The sequence below is a fragment of the Sesamum indicum genome, linkage group LG8 (genome assembly GCF_000512975.1).
Source record: "Sesamum indicum cultivar Zhongzhi No. 13 linkage group LG8, S_indicum_v1.0, whole genome shotgun sequence".
In the NCBI taxonomy this organism is placed as follows: Eukaryota; Viridiplantae; Streptophyta; class Magnoliopsida; order Lamiales; family Pedaliaceae; genus Sesamum; species Sesamum indicum.
The window spans coordinates 18,225,223-18,242,896 of NC_026152.1; the positions used below are offsets into that span (position 1 = coordinate 18,225,223).

At 32.1% G+C, this 17,674-nt stretch overlaps 2 protein-coding genes across 3 annotated transcripts; one reads left to right on the forward strand and one right to left on the reverse strand.

Moving 5' to 3' along the window:
• Nucleotides 1,055–3,317, forward strand: LOC105169241 (7-deoxyloganetin glucosyltransferase-like). Its single transcript, XM_011089601.2, is given in 2 exon segments — nt 1,055–1,733; nt 2,233–3,317. Coding segments are annotated over 2 exon segments (1,449 nt in total). The 5' UTR covers nt 1,055–1,231; the 3' UTR covers nt 3,180–3,317.
• On the reverse strand, nt 3,921–7,472 carry LOC105169242 (nitronate monooxygenase). 2 transcript variants are annotated; one of them, XM_020695580.1, is made up of 7 exons: nt 6,905–7,042; nt 6,397–6,531; nt 6,107–6,319; nt 5,678–5,773; nt 4,652–4,797; nt 4,346–4,565; nt 3,921–4,238 (listed from the first exon to the last, which is right to left on the reverse strand). In XM_020695580.1, the coding sequence occupies exons 2-7, from the start codon at nt 6,493–6,495 to the stop codon at nt 4,029–4,031; spliced, it is 984 nt and encodes a 327-aa protein (XP_020551239.1). In that variant the 5' UTR covers nt 6,496–6,531; nt 6,905–7,042; the 3' UTR covers nt 3,921–4,028. The 2 variants fall into 2 exon arrangements, with proteins under 2 accessions (XP_020551239.1, XP_011087904.1); XM_011089602.2 differs by lacking the exon at nt 6,397–6,531 and having other exon boundaries at nt 6,905–7,472.

A 17,674-nucleotide genomic window follows, 5' to 3' on the forward strand; every position in this document is an offset into this window, starting at 1 on the left:
TTACGTACAATTATTTGGCTGACGCGTTAACTAAGATAGGATTGTGTATGTTGTCATTGTAACGGTGGAGGTGCTTGCCGCCGCCCCTCAGTCCCACTCAAAATTGTCAATTTAAAGTGACGTTTTTGTCAGTATGCTTCGGCCAAACGGAGAAAATTTATCATAATATTTGAATTTGTTTTTTGAGTGTTTGTGGAAATAAAAAAAAAAATATAAAGATAAATAAGTGTGTGTTAGAGATAGTGATTTATTTTTATAGATAATTTAAAATAAGTATAGTATGCTTAATGATAAGTTTCGAGAGATAAAAATTACTATTAATTATCAAATTATATTTTTTTATATATATTTATATATATATATGTGTGTATATATATGTATTATGTTAAAATAATTTAAAATACTTAAATAAAATATTTTTAAATAATAATAAATATTGAGTATATTTTGACTTATCTCAAAAATAAAACAAACGTACCGTGTAGAAAAACTTTATCTGGGTGAAAGGGAACGATTGCTATCGCCTCCTTTTGTGGATCATTATGACGGAGAGTATTAAGACTTTCCCGACTGAAATTTATGATTAAATAATATGACTTTGTAATATATACAATAAACTATTTTCAAAACAAAATAATTGTATTTTATATATATTTTATTAGATAAATGATATTAACCGGCATCTGTTAAAATTAGATTAAAATGCATAAATATCTTAGTCTTTTTTTAAAAATATCGCTACGTTCCATAGAGGGTGTTACTGTAATATATATTTTAATTTAATTTCAAGAAAAGTCGGTATACAATTTAGAAATTTATGGGACGAAACCAATAATGTTTTGGGGCTGGCCTTAGTGGAGATGTCTAGCCAATTTTGGCAACTTGCATGGTAATCTTATCTGACGGTGGATTTATTGAATTTTTTATTCTATTTCATTTGTTTTATACTTTCATTATTTTTGTCTAAATATATTAAATAAAATTATTTCATACTCATAATTAATGTATATATATATATAAACACTAAATTTAAAGTAAGAAATTCAATCGTCAATTATTTTGGCTTGTAACGACATAATGAAGGGAATACAGTTTTTGTTTTTATACTCAGCCATACACTCGTAAGTTTGAACATACGAAAATCTTGTGGCGTATTGAGCGGACGAAGAAAGTGAACAGAGTTGGGTGCAAAGTGCAAAACAGCATCAGTTCCCCTCTCCGACCATTAATCATGGAGTACTCTACCCACAAACCTCACGCAGTGTGCATCCCTCTTCCAGCCCAAGGCCACATCAACCCCATGCTCAGCCTCGCCAAGCTCCTCCACTCTAGAGGCTTTTACATCACATTCGTCCACACAGAATTCAACTACCATAAACTACACGACTCAGCTTCTTTGGAGAGTACTAGTGTTGAGGATTTCCAGTTCGAGACGGTCTCTGATGGGCTGCCTCCCGACAACCTCAGAGGCATTCTTGACCTTCCTGCCTTAGCCTGCTCCGTGCCCGTACACACCCTGGAATCCTTCCGACAACTCATTAAGAAGCTCAACTCTTCACCTCTTCTGCCACCTGTTTCTTGCATAGTGTCTGATGGTGTGATGGGTTTCACGTTGAAGGTTGCCCGAGAGTTTGGGATTCCGGAGATTTTGTTTTTTACTTCGAGTGCTTGTGGGGTGTTGGGTTATCTTCAGTTTGAGAAGCTGATTGAGAAGGGCTATTTCCCATTAAAGGGTATGCTAGCTTGTCTATCTCTTGATTATCATCAATTATAGAGTTGGTAATGTTTCCAAATCCTTGGTTCGACACTTTTTAAGGAACAGACTGTTTTTGGGACTAGGGATGTGTCAATTTCTGACGATGATTTTGTCTGTCTTCCCTTTCTGATGTAGTGAAATACTGCCCTTTCTTCCGTATCAAAAGAAAAAGAACAAAGAAATAGTGCACTTTTGAGATGATAGATCCAAGATTTTGTTCATAACAAGTAGATTTGTTTTTTTTTTACATCTCCATGGAATTATGGTAGAAGGTTCGCTGTTTGAACAGTAATTATAGTTTGAATCCAAATATTTGTAGTCAGTAAGGTTGTCAAACAATGACGGTCTATTATGATTCTATATGTTCTTAATTTCGTGCTTGAATTTTGACATCAGTGATTTCCGGACCACATTCTTTGTGTTTCTTGTTTTATATTTGTGCTCAAATTTATGAGTGGTAAACTAACATTTGCTAGATGAGAGCTACTTGTGCAATGGATATCTTGATGCTACTACAGTGGAATGGACGACACCGATGGGCAGCATTCGATTGAGGGATCTTCCGACCTTCCTCCGCACGACAAATGCAGACGACATATTGTTCAACTACAACATGGAGGCGGTAAACAATGCCGTCAAAACAGGAAGCATAATTCTCAACACATTTGATGAGTTGGAGCAAGAAGTCTTGGATGTCTTGAAAACCAAGTTTCCCAATCTGTACACAGTGGGGCCATTACCGTTACTCTGTCAGCAAATCTGCGACCAGAAACTAGAGTCCATTAAGTCAAGCTTGTGGAGAGAAGATGAGAAATGATAGGAATGGTTGGAAGGGAAACAGGCAAGATCAGTTGTTTATGTGAACTATGGGAGCCTAGTGATAATGACTCCCAAACAGTTGCATGAGTTTGCATGGGGATTGGCTAATAGCAAGTACCCATTCTTGTGGGTGATTAGGCCTAATCTTGTGAATGGTGGGACTGAAGTCATATCGCAAGATTTCTTGGATGAGATCAAGGGGAGAGCGCTGATACTGGATTGGTGCCCACAAGAAAAAGTGCTTAGCCATCCTTCGGTTGGGGCATTTCTAACGCATTGTGGGTGGAATTCGACGTTAGAAAGCATTTGTCAGGGCATACCGATAGTCTGTTGGCCATTTTTCGCTGAGCAGCAGATGAATTGTCTGTATGCGTGCACACAATGGGGGATTGGAGTGGAGATTGATGCTGATGTTGAGAGGGGGGAGGTTGAGGGGCTCTTGAGGGAGTTGATGGAAGGGAGAAAGGGAGTGGAGTTGAGGGAGAAGGTTTTGGAGTGGAAGAAGAGAGGTGAGAGGGCTTCAAGACCTGGTGGCTCTTCTTACGTTAATTTTGATTTGTTAGTGGAAAATCTCAAAGGGGGGATGCATATTTGTCAGCCCTAGATTGCTATATTCTTGAAATCTGTGTGAAATTATATTGTTCTATATTCAACTACACTGCAAACAATAGAATTTGTAATATATATTACGATTGATTCAGATTTGATTTGAAAATGAGAATTCAGACAGGAGTTTCAAATTTGTAGAAGCCAAGCCAAGTCGGTTTTTTGGTGATATTGCTGATAAACCTAATGGTGCTTACAACAGTGGGCAGAAACTGCAACATGAACTCGAGAAACTCCTGAAACTTGAAGGAAATGACTGCTGTACAAAATTATTCAATCAGGAAAACCAAATGGAGGAAGAAGCATTGCCAGAAAAAGAAGAACAGCCATTAGAAATTACCCTTATGTTTGGATTTGTATTTTGAGTGTTTTTTATTTTGAATTTTGGAGATAAAAAAAGAAAAATAGAAATTAGTAAGTGTCTGTTGAAAATAGATGGTATGTTTGAATTTGTGATTTGAAGTAATGTAAAATATTCTAAAATAAGTAGTAAAGGTTTGATGTTGGGATTTGAGACAAAAATCACTGTTCATTGTCAAAACATATCTTTTTTATATATATTTTTATTTATAAATATGTATATATATAAATATTGTATGTTTAATATTGTATTTTTTTGAAACAAAAATCACTATTTATTATCAAATAATATCTCTTTTATATTATTAAATATATATATTTATTATATAGAAATTTGAAAAACAAAAAAATACACAAATAAGGTATAAAAATAAAAAAATAAACATTGAATGTTTTTTATCTTGTTTCGAAAAATGTGAAAACATTAATCCAAACATTGCTACATTTTCTCAGCATTAATGGATGTAAGTTGAACTTGACTTTGTGCCTAAATCTGCTCTTCAGAGGTTTTCTCAGAAGAAAACTCTTCTTGGATCAAATCTTGAGCCCCTTTAACCAGTCTTTTTATAACTGCACTTGCCGGTAAAATTTCCCTGATGAGGCCGACACCTTGTCCCGCATACATAACCATACTTTCAATATCACCTGTTGTTGTTGCATTCGGAACAGTGCCAGCAAAACGACGAATCTCTTTTTCCTGTGAGCAATAAACAAAGTCATCGTCGATGTTTTATGTTATTCAAGGTCAAATTAAGGGGGTACTGATTAACAAAATTGTCAGGATTAAGTCTGTGTTGTATTCACCACTCCATGTATGAGTGAACGGCCAATGATGGGCTGATTGGTCTCATTCTCATGACTCGGAAGGTTTCTCCAGTCCATGAAAAATGGAGTTTTTAGGACACGATGAGGTGCGCCGGGCCACCTTGCCCGGCCAAAAACATCTGTGTACTCAGTTTTATGTAGTTCAACCAACTTCCTCTTGTAGAGAGGGTGAGCATAGCTCTCCGCTGTTGCAAGGAATCTGTAACATGTTTGCTGCCAAGTTAAATAAAATAAAAACAAAGAAGCAGTTTGCTTAAGATAGTTTAAATGAATTGCAGCACAAACCTGGTGCCTAGTGCAACACCCTGTGCTCCAAGGGCCAGAGCAGCTACGTAACCGCGCTCATCGACTATCCCGCCAGCAGCAATTACAGGAATTTTATGACCACGGACGAGATCAACTACTCTTGGCAACAAAGTGATTAAGCCATCCTGATTTTGCAACATAAATAGGTAACCATGAGAATTATATCCTAGAATAAAACAAATCCCGGGAAAAGGAAACTCTTCAGGTCTACATTTGAAAGCTATTGGATTATGCCACTAAACTTTCTGAGCAGAATGTAAACAGAGGATCCTCAGCCGCTAACAAAGACAGTAATAAATAAGCATACTTAAAGTAAGCATTGATCATCTTTCTTCTGGCATAAAGGTTTTCAAGCATGATAAAGTGTTGTAGCCACAACTGTTAATATCTTAATGCATGCTCATCCTGACATAAGAGAGAGAAATTTAATCAAAGGAGCCCAGGCTGGCCACAAGGATAGAGAGTCAAGCAAACATACATAGAGATTTCAACTAGTCTTTAAGAAAAGGTTAAAACCATGAAATGAAACATACAAAATTAGGAAGGGGTCTCAAGTTTACGTCCAACTATATATGCTAGATTCTTCCCACTCATATACTTCAAGCAAAGAAAAAAGGACACTTGACTCTTGAGCCAATACACAGTAATCAAGAATCACATCAAAGTTTTAGAAAAATGCTTCTAATCTGAACAATTTGATTCCAGATAGTAAAGACTAAAACATGTGATGTATTAGTTACCTACCCTCAGAACATACCTGGTAACAACATTAAAAAATAGCAATAACTATGATAATGACACTTGTAGTACCAAACATGAGTATTAAAATTCAATCATCATTAATGTTGTGCACCAAAATACACCCCTAAGGTCCACAAGGAGTTATTTTTGGCGAGAGAACCACTATTTCTAACCACAGGGTCTGAAAACAGATATGATTACTCTACCACTAAGATAATATCATGGACCAGAAGCAAAATTTGGAGAAACAGAAAAGCATTTTACCTGACCAATGACATGCCCTCCCGCTTCCAGTCCTTGAACAATTATTGCATCTACACCCACACGAACAGCTTTCTTTGCCTCTTCAAAGCTCCCAACCTAAAATAACACGGTATGGCTAAATTTCAGTAAGAAGACTTCTAATGGTATACAAGAGGTTCAGGCATCAGCCCGTCATTTCTCAGATGGTCCAAATACAAAATTCACAAATTAGAGGGGGGGAAGAAGAAAGCTTCAGAAAAATGAAAACAAAATTCTCAATCTTTTACAATTACATGAAACTGAAATAACTACAAAACAATTCTCAACTGAGATCAAGACACCTTTTTATGCATGTACAATCCTAGAAGGTACGATGGTGCTAAAAAATAGGAAGTCCCGTATGAAGAATGATAATTGTTAGACAGGGAACATGAGCCCACAAAAACTTACTTGAGGTACAATCTTGACCCCAGCTTGATGAGCCTGAAGTACAAGATCTTGTGAACATTCACCCCAGTAAACCTGCAAAACTGCAACCTTCTCTTCCAGTATGGCCCTTATGTTCTCCTCATGAGGAAACGCAAGAACAACAGCCACCCCGAATGGTTTATCAGTCAAAGCTCTGGTCTTCCTTATAAGTTGTTTCAGATAATCTGGTGCCTCCTGTTATCCAAAATGGTTCAACTTATACATGCAACCTATAAGACCAACAGAAGACCACCTAACAACGTTGTACATACATGGAAAACACTGCTTATTAGGTATAAGAATTTGCAACAACTGGGAGGGAAGTTGCTTCTTCGTTCAATCCAAAAGACAATTGATCTATAGTAGAACATTCACAACTTGAGGGTCAAAGTACTCTAGAAAAAACCCTGAAAAAAGGAGTAAGAAGAAATGAACATAAGTTGTTTGCTTCAATGACCAATGGAACGTGCTTCAACATTCTTTAATATCCTTATCAAAGAAAGCAAAATAGTCGATCATCTTCAAAACGCCCTAGACTTCACCACAATCCGAAGCGGTGATTGACATCAAGAAATGATCGAAGCGATAAAAATTTAAGCAAAACTTTCTCGAACAGCAAATCAACCTAGGGTTTTTCTTCTCATGATCAAGAAACAATCAACCGACTAATACTGCACTCAATCACATGCATCAAATAAAAAGCACCAGCAAGAATTGAAACAGAAAAAAGAACTGAAAAAGGAAACAAACCAAAATCAACAAACAAGTAGAAAACCTAACCCAATCAGGGGCTCTAAGAAGACCAAGCCCACCAGCGTTGGCAACAGCAGCAACCAGCTCCGGGCCCGAAATATCAGGACCCAACGGCGCCTGAACTATCCCATACTCAAATCCCAGTATTCCTCTCCAACCCATATCGATATCGCTCTCTTCCAATCTTGCAATATCGAATTCCACTATTCAACACACCGGAAAAATGAGTATTTAATGCGAGCTCTGCTGGCGCGGCAGAAAGAGAAAATTGTATTCAAACTCTTATTCTTCTTCTTCTTTGATTCCCACAACCGTCAGCAGTAAATGTTTCTCTTTCTGTGTTGCAAATAATCTAAACTCCCCCATGACGTAAGCCAGTACGCATATAGGAGATTGGCTTTTTGCTACCCGCCGCCGCGTCCCCGATGATTTCTATAGAGAGCAGCAACCATGGCTATTCAGTCGGGCCCGGAATGATTGAAGTTATGCACCTAAAAGGGAAATGATTGAGTTGGGTTGGCCAAGAAATTGAAATCAGAACAACTGCTTTCGGCATAATACACGATTTTCAATTCAGTAAACAATAAATTTCTGCATTGTTCACTTGCTGCTCTCCATCTCGTAGGGTCACTCCATCATTGATGTGATGATATATTTTTTTTTAATAAATAATTACACAGTTTTTTTTAATAAAATTTGATATAATTGCACTTAAATTAGCTGTGTGAAATATATATTTAATACTCTTAATATTTGCTACTGCCTAACAAATAAATTCCTTCATTAATTAAAATTTAATAAATTTACTGATGTTAATAAAATTTATGATGAAAATCATATTTACCACTGATTTATTTATTATAAGTAAAATAAATCTATTTGTTAGACGAAAATAAATAATAAGAATATGATATATATTTTTTAAAATATAAAAAATTTACGTGTAATTATATCTAATTTTAGGAAAAAAATAATATAATTATTCCTATTTTTTTTAATACGAGTAAATTAATCATGTTGGTGTGTATTAAAGAAACCTTTTTTGGATAAGGGTATTGCAAACTATGATTATCTTTGAGGAACATTTTTTGTTTTTGAAGATGTGTTGAGTTATAATTCGATTGATGAATTTAAATATAATAAAAGAATTATATAAAATACTTATAGACACCCCATGTTAGAAATATTTGAAATCCATTAATATTCAAATAAATATATATCAAATTTAGAATTAAGAGATTTAAAATTATTCAAACAAATTCAAATAATATACTATTAATCAATCCAAATATAACTTTATATGACTATAGTAAGTAGTGTCACATACCAAAAAATCAAATATGTAAGTGTGTGTGGGCGTTTGTGAATTTATAAAATTGTCTGCATAATGTCACTTCTACCCAACAGTTGTAGTGTTTAATAAGAAATGTAGGTGTTGGGTGCAAGGGCAAAATTGGTAGAAATTAATGCATAATGCTTATATATATGCACTAATTATAAGCAAAATAAACGTAGTAATATAATCACATATACAAACAAAAAGAAAAAGGGATAATTACTCTATCCTCTCCCCAGATTTGGCATAATTACACATAAATTCTTTGTAGTTTAAGAAATTACATCTAGCACCTCTAAAGTTTGTTTTCATCTAATAAATAACTCCCTCATTATTTAAAATTCACCGAATTTATTGATATTAACAAAAATATTGAATGAAAATTGATATTTATCCTTAATTGATCAATCCGTTAGTCAAAATTCACTAAATTTGTTGATATTAACAAAAATTATTGAATGACTTTTCCAAACCATATGGGATTTATGTATAAATAAACCAAACCTTAGAGGTGATGAGTATATCCCATTAAAAAATGAGTCCTCAACATAGTAGAGTCTTCACCCGCATAATAAAATAATATATTTAGAAATAAAAATTAAAAGCGATCAATGGATGGGTTGTAAAGAAGATAGATAGGCTCAGCCCAACATTTGAATATCAACTACCGAGCCGTAACTTCTGAATTAGTTACACTGGACACCAATGGCCCGTTAAGAAATGAGTTCAATATTTAAGGACCAATTGCAATTTCTAGTTTATTTCTGGTCTTAATGGGCCTATCTAGTCTTTTTGTTACCACATTTGTTTCATTATTCATTATTGAACTTGTCCGCAAAATTCTCACATTATTCATCCCTCAAGAAAAGAAAATAAAGATAATTATGTCGTCCTCTTTTGTTGTTTGGTGTAATTATACGTATAATTTCTATAGTTTGAAAAATTATAATTACATGCTAATGCATGTGAGGAAGTCCACTTTCACCCTTATAAGAGTAGTTTGAATTTTACTAATAGATGGATCCATTTATTGGACAAAAGCAAACATAAAAAATATTAGATGTAACTTTCTAAATAAAAAAAAAGTTACTTGTAATTACTAAATCTCATGGAAGGATGGGGTAATTGTCCCAAAAAAATAGCACCTCAACCCTTAAACTTTTAAATTGTAATCTTGCGATTCTCCGTGTCCAGAAGTCATGTTGCCATTTTTTAACAGTTCAAAATTCAGATGATCGCATTGCTTGTTACTTTTTGTTAGGTTCAAGGGATCGTATTTTTTGTTTTTTCAATTAGCCTTTTCCATATAATTGTTTTTAGAGAGGGTTCTATTGCATTTAATCCATCTAAGAATTATTAAGTTGCAATAAACTTGAAATGTTTTAGCATTATTTATTTTGAGCTATTTTATTTTAATTATTATGATAAATCTCAACTACATTTAACATCAAAGTAACTTCAAATTCTTGACTTTATTTTTTCTTCAATTTAGATATGTACCAATGGTTTCATCCAAACACAAACTTACAGAACATATATGCTGTGAGAATGGGTTGGGATGATTGCAATTTGCAAGAGAGGTCAATTTGCAGCTACTTGGAAACTACAAACAATACATCATCATCATCATCATCATCATTTCTAACTTTGACTTTGCTTTGTATTTCCCATCCCCCAACAATCCTAAACTATATATGATGCCATTAATTATACTTGCAACTTGCTTACTTCATTATTATTTATTTCCTTACACATATTATTGGGGTATAAACGAGTCGAGCTCCAACCTAGTTCAATCATTTTCGTGCACTCGAGCTTGACTGAGAAAGCTTGAAACTCATTTCCACGGCACACCTTACAACTACTACCACTAATAATAATAATAATAATAAGTTTTTTTTAATGAATTTCATAATTTTGAATTGAGTTCCTAACTATATATGAATAGTGGTATGTGAGTCTTGAATAAATGAACATAAACATAATAATGGATGAGGAGTTGTTGAATTGTGAGTGTTCATCCTTAATAAATCATTGTACAGCCTGGATTTGGATTGCTGCTGCTCAACCTCCTCGTTTAGTTTGGGATTCACGCCCTCCATAATACCTTCATATTTCAATAAATTACTACTTGCCTCTTCAATTATTATATGTTTTATTGAAAAAGCTCATAATAAAAGAATTTAAATTTTATTTATTAATAATTTACAAGCATGTCAAATTATTATTTATTTTATTTTGGCCTTTGGTATCCAAAGAGATAGAGATCAAAGACGTCCAACTAGATTGATGCTTTGGTAAAAGCCTTCCTCGTGCCCTGTTGCAATCATTTTTATTATTATTATTATAAGTTCTTAAGTCATATATATATATATATATGGATAAATCCAAATTACCCCTCTTAAATACTAGAAAAGGGCAAAAAACCACCTTAAAAAAAAGGGTAAAGAGCCTCCTCAACCTTTTAATAAAGTAGCATATTACCTCTGTTCGCTGGCTAGTATAATTAACTCGTCAATTTGCGACTGAGCTTAGCTATTTTGATTTGTAACTGATCACTTTTACCCCTAATTACTAACAAACTACACATGTTTCCTTAGAAACTACATAGAACTCGTGGAAGAAAACCTCCAAAAGAAAAGAGAAGCGTGATGCAACATAAAGATAGAGAATATGGTAATATTATTTAATTTTTATATATTTAGTAATTAGGGGTAAAAATGGGCCTTTATAAATCAAAATAGTTTAAATCAGTCAAAAAATGGACGAGTGAACTATACTGCCCAGTATAGGAAGGTAATATGCTTCTTTATCAAAAATTGGTGTGACTTTTTGCCTTTTTGTTTCAAGGTTTTTTTTTGTTGTCATTTTACAATATTTTAGATAGTAATTTGAATTTAATCCTATATATATATGTGTGTGTACGACAGCTCAATCATTTCAAACCAAATTGGTGCATGACCGTGACCTAATCCTAACTAAGTGCGAAAGTAGTACCCAACATTAAATGCTAGACTACGAATGCTAAATTATTTCATCTTCATGATTCCTTTTCCACCCTTGTTCACTTGTCCCGACGCACGTGCCACAAATTTATACACACATTTTGTATTTTTCAATTTAATGAAATAAACATAATATTATAATGAATTTTTTAATTCATGTGTATATCTTGTAGGTATAGAAATTCCACTTAAATCCTCTATTTTTTTTTTTTTATTTCAAAAAGTCATTTTTGATTTGACAACTTTTAAGCTGGAATTTAATATTTTAATCCCTTTCGATGTTGACTCGAGTCTTGAATTTGACAAGAACGATTATGATTGTTGTGGTTAACCCATCCAAATCGAAACACAATTATTCTAATCGATTAATAATCTATGGGTATATTTTGCAATCAATTGAGCTAGGGCACAATAAAGTAGGGTAGCCGGAAACATGTATTTTTGGTTTCACACTGGCGTATCTCTTTCAAATATCAAACACAAATTAATTATGGAAATAGTGTTGGATGGGGATTGTGGTGAATTATCGTTCGATGTTAACCAATCACACTTCAACTCTATAGATAACCCTATTAAATGCTTATAGTTACGTTGTCGTGTAATTTGTCATTAACGATGTCTTAGCTTAATTGTTAAGGTTTAAAATTCAAAAAATAAAATTCGAGGTTATGATGAATTCGATTCTCACCAAATAGACATATGAGTATTTAGTTCATTTAATATGAGTTTCTTCGTCAAATTAATGTTTTTCTCAGATTATTGATTTTAATATAACTATGTAACTACCGTTTTTTTTAAAGAAAAAATACTGCGATTAAATATTTGAAATTTTTCAGATTTTTATTGTGCACTCATCTATGCTTGAATTAAACTTAAAATTTTCAAGAATATAATTTTGTACACAAGAATATTTTGAGTAAAACTGGGTATCGTGATACTTAATTATGAGAAATTTACGTTACAAAAAAGAACTAATAATTGCTTCCCGTGTACTGAGGTTTAAAAATCATGATGAATCCATATTATCAATCATGATCAAATAAAAATAATACGAAAAAATTTAAGTCTTTTTATTATAATTAATTAATATTTGTCACAACTTTAACTATGACCAATAACAGTTTAATATTTATCATAATTTATTATTTTTAACAATAATAATTAGTCATAGTAGAAAGTCAAACGTGTTTGAGTAAATATTATAGGTGTGGATTATATCGGGACAATATATAGTAAATGTAGAGATCATGTAAATATCATCTCACATCTTCACGTGCCCTAGTTCCGAATTGGGTTTAGCTTTTATTTAAATCTTTACTTAACGGGATTTCATTTATTTATAATAATAAACATAGCTTTTAATCCTATTTTGTTATTTTTTTCTTTTGAAAAACTTTATCATTACAAAATGACTAGAGATAACTATATTTACACTTTCGATCTATGATTTATTTACAAAATTACTTTTGTCTTTCATAAAAATTAGGGGAAATAATATTTTTAGTTCCATCAGTTAGGCTTATGACACTTTTGGTAATCATTCATTATGTGATTAGCACTTTTGATTCTCATGCACTTTTCCATATGTAATTTAACGATGTAGGTCATGTGTCTAATATGTTGCCGTTAAGAATTTTTTGTTCGAGGAAAAGTTGATGCTTTTTTCAATAGTATAATATGAGTGCTTCATTGGTCTACTTGATTCTCTTGTAGAAGACATGATTTTTTGTGTTGCTTCCACTTAGATTCAACTTATAGAAATATGAGAATGATAGAATTTAATTTATGTGAGAAAAGAGAGAATTAACTATATTTTTTGTCCTAAGTTCTTTCAAGATTTATTTTCTTTCTCAAATTTAATTATATTTTCTTTTTTCAAAAATGGTCCCAAGCTTAACCTTGATTTTTTTTTTTTTTATAATTTGATCTGGAGCTTGAAGATATAGCTACTTTAAATAATATTATTAAACAACCTTATTTAAGAGATTAGTAAAATAACTTCAAATATGTGATTAAGAACATCTATTATTTACTAATGCGTATAAAAAATTTGGCCACAGCATAATAGTTGAAAAATATTCAAGAAAATTCTAAAATTATCGTAAGGACTGACCCTGCAAAACAGAGGTTAGTATTTTGATATTTAAGTTAGTAGCGGATTAAAGAAGAATAAATGGAAAACTTGAAATAAAAGTTAGAATAATGGTGAAATATGATTAAGGATGATGAATATTCGTGCAGAGTGCATATTATAAACTTGATATAGCTCAAAATTCGAGAGAGAGTAATGCAAGAAAGTTAGAGTTTGAGAATGGAGAATGATATAGAATCGTGTTTCCAAAACCTGCACAAAAACTCTATTTATAGGCTTGTACAGAGTTGAAAATGGGGTCATGAGTTTTATACACCATTAGAAAGCTATTTGAGTTGGATGTTGTACGCAACAAACCGTTAGTAATTTGGATAAGTACTGGATGAGATCCATGAGCTAGACAAAACTCTGCTAAATCTGCCTATAACTCTGAGAGTTAGTTATTCATTGACTTTCCAGCTCGTTTATGCCCGATTGGAACCACCTGGAGATATTTTATGATGATGTGTATCAATGTGTTGGCTAACTATATGACGTTTTCTCCCGGCTGTATGATGACATGTCCAGTCGAAATGCGCTTGTTTATTGGCCTGCTAGATAAGTAAAGTATCTAGTAAGCATGTGGACTTTTCTTTCCTACTGATAGCTTTATCCGTCCTTCAAATGAGCTAACTGGACTCTTAGTCGATTGGGCGAGTATGCCTAACTTGTGAGTTTGGACCAATAATTTTAGACAGCATCAATTACAAATATCTAAAAATGTAATAAAATAGGCAAAGTGAAAAGAGACTAAAATTATTTTAGTAAAACGTAAGTGATTATCAGCCTTTTATTTAAAGTAAAATAAAAAAAATTATTTTTTTTAAATTTTAAATTTATACTTGTAAACTAAAATTATAAATTTATCTCCACCAATCTTTACAATTTAGTGATAAAATTATAGATATTAAAAAAAATTTCCCTTAATACTCCAAATTCAATTTTTTTTCTATATTTCACTTTTATTTCCACATACTTATTTTTTTTATTATAATTAAAATTATAATATTTTTTCTGTAATTTATTTCGTCGTGTACGCATAGAAAAAGTGTTATGGGTTTATCAATTATTAGGCCGACATGTCAATGTCACACGTGCTGCTCATTTACATTACTATGCCCGACATTAATACAAGTTAGGAGGGACTTTCATTAATGGGGTATGGGAGTTTATAATTAAAGTAGCAACATTTTCATAATCCAAACCCTTCATCATCATTATCTGTATTTAATTACATTTATTACTCTTCTTAATTTAATTTATTCCTTATGCTAATTAATAAACTCATAATTTAATTATGGTAAATAATGATAATCGCTAGACTTAAATCAAATCGACAGAAGTAAAGAAATTTTATCATCCATCTCCCTTAATTAATTTACCTCAAGAAGAAAAATAGTATTAAATATGAAATAATGATATTTAAAATTTTATTATAGATAATAGTAACCGAAAAAAGCTTAATTAAGAATATGTGGCGATGATTATATCTAGAGAATGAAAATGCGACCGATTGACAAGGATTATGATCAGCATTGAATTTAAACACGAACAGATTGGGACATCAGTAATCCTTCTCATTCAGATGTATCCGGACAGTTAAACCATTTAGGTCATGATCTCTATAGTCCCAAATTGCATTTAATTAAACGTGACACAAATATGCCTATTCCATCATTACAGAATTGCACTAACTTTTTTATTGCAATTTTTCTTGTGTTTCCATATTGTATTTAATAAATGCATACCTCCTATTTTACTGTATTTAATAACGTGACACTGCCTATTCCATCATTACAGAATTGCACTAACTTTTTTATTGCAATTTTTCTTGTGTTTCCATATTGTATTTAATAAATGCATACCTCCTATTTTACTGTATTTAATAATTGCACGCCACATATATAAAAATTACATCATGTATTTATATAAAATTTTTATACATGTTAAATGTATAATATATTAAATGGAATGTAAAATATGATACGAAATTACAACAAAAAATCTAGTTCGACAAAGAACGGTGATCCGATGACTTCCCAAAGCGAGCACGTGGTATCAATAAAGTCTTAGTTTTGTTGTTAAAATTGAGGCTTTGTAAATAATTACAAGGTTATGTGTTTGAATTTCATGTGTGTGAGTATATATCTCATTTTATATAAATTTAACGTAAAGTATTGTTTCATTAAGTTTTTGTAGTTTGGTTGTTTTTTACAATTATATTTATAGAACAAATTACAGGACCTTCGGTATAATTATAAATTTTTTCTTATTGTTTGAAAAATTATAAATACCCCCATGATTTTAACGGATTAGCCCAATCCGTTAGATTTCTATTTATTTTTTATGATAAAATGACCAAAATGTCCTTGTGGATTAAAAATTATAATTTTATTTATTTTTTAAATTTTTTAATATTTTTATGGACTAAGTAGATATTTTTTTATAATTTTTAAAACTTTTCCATCCATCCCGTTTGATTTTTAAATAAGTTTTTATTTTTATTTTTAAAATAAAAAAATACTGTAAGGACAAAGTTGATAATTTTATACATCCATTCAAGAATTATATAATTATATCAAACATCAGAGGGTATTTGTATTTTTCAAACAAAGAAAGGGTATTCGTAATTATGTCAAACCTCATGAGAGGTCTTTGTAATTTACCCTATATTTATATAAGGGATTATTGATTGAAGAATATCGAGATATATGACGTAGTGATAGGATTAAAATAAATAGGTTATCTAAGAGGCAAAACTACCTCCTTTAAGATTTCACAATTCCCAAACAAGACCCAAGATTCCGCTACTTTCCACAAGGCATGATCGAATCCAACATGGTGCCTCTGCTCCACCATCGTCGATTCCTTAACACTTGGAATATGAAGATTCTGATACATAGATCTGTATAAGTACGAGCATCGATCTAACTTCTATAAATACTTCAAATCCCATAGAACGCAGATACACTATCTTTTTGAAAGAATATATTTGTGTCCACTTTAAATTGATCTTGCTCTCAAACTAACATAAACGTCCAAAAATTTAGAAGAGTACCCTTCAAAAGGCCCAACATTTGCTCATTTTCTCACATTCCAACATTAGTTCGGAACTTAAGTACCCTCAAAAGTCGGCACAACTCTGATTCGAGCTAATGCAATGAGTAATTATGATTCATAAAAGAAAAACAAAAATTCAAATATGGGGGGTCCTAGAGGTCTCCATCATATAGCAACCCATGTCCTTAATATTGAAAATGTCAACATAAAATTCACATAATTTTGTTAGGTGTGAGTAAACAAGTATATATATGGACAAACCCCACAAATGATTGGTGAAGGGGATAATGTGATCCATGCATGCACCTCTCCCTATTTCAGATTTTGTTGTTTGATTTCCATCTTCATTAACTTTTTGGCTTGGGAATCACACTTTTCTCCATCCCTTTTACTTAATTTTGTAGTTGACTAATTATTAACAGATTGATTGGAAGTCATTTTATATTCTCACCTCATTTTAGCATAATTTAAATACAACTTGTATTTTCAAATACCTCCATTTAATTTAATTTAAAAAGCACTTAACTTAAACTTTTATAAATATTTTTCGTTATTTATAATTGTGATAAAATTTGAAAATAATAGTCATAAATCGTGCAAAGTACAAAAAAAGGAAAGGAAGAAAGAAAAAAGAGGAGTAAATGAGAATGAATTATTAGGTTGTGGATAAGGATGGGATGGGATGTGATGTGTTGGTGGGATTTGTGAAATGGGTATTAGTAGAGTCGTAGTAGTAGTACGGAGAATGCTATTTAAAGGGTCAGTCTGCAGCCCTATCCTTTTGCATAATAGCCTCTGCTCTCTTCTACAGTACGCACGCCTACAGTGCTTACCAACTACACTTACACCCTTTTCTGCCCAATACCCACTCACCTTCTCTCACACACCACACTTGCCACTTTCTTTTTTTAATTTTTCCTCTTAAAAACGTACTTTACTCCAACTTTGTGCTTGGAAATTCAATTTAAAATTAATAATAAATTTATTTAAAATAAGATAAATTACAACCACCGATTGTGAGATGTTGCAGCCATCAGTCGTTTGTCCAAATTCGTGCTGTTATGAATCTACAATTATATGAATTGTGAATCATTAAATCACATATAATAACGTCAGCATGTGTGACACAACAATTCAAACCCCATATGGATATAAATACTGGTCCTTAGTTTCTCTTTCCGAAAAAAAAAAGGGAAATATTTGAGTGAAACAAAAAATTTTGGGATGAAACACTAATTACATAATAATTATATTATACTTATTAT

Bases quoted from the DNA above. Each gene is read 5' to 3' on its own strand.
- LOC105169242 (XM_011089602.2), bottom strand. From the start codon at position 7,039: ATGGGTTGGAGAGGAATACTGGGATTTGAGTATGGGATAGTTCAGGCG. The intron at 6,320-6,904 runs GTTAGGTTTTCT...TTTGGATAACAG, and splicing joins TTCTTAGAGCCCCTGATTGG to GAGGCACCAGATTATCTGAA. The intron at 4,239-4,345 runs GTGAATACAACA...TATTGCTCACAG, and splicing joins GTTCACTCATACATGGAGTG to GAAAAAGAGATTCGTCGTTT.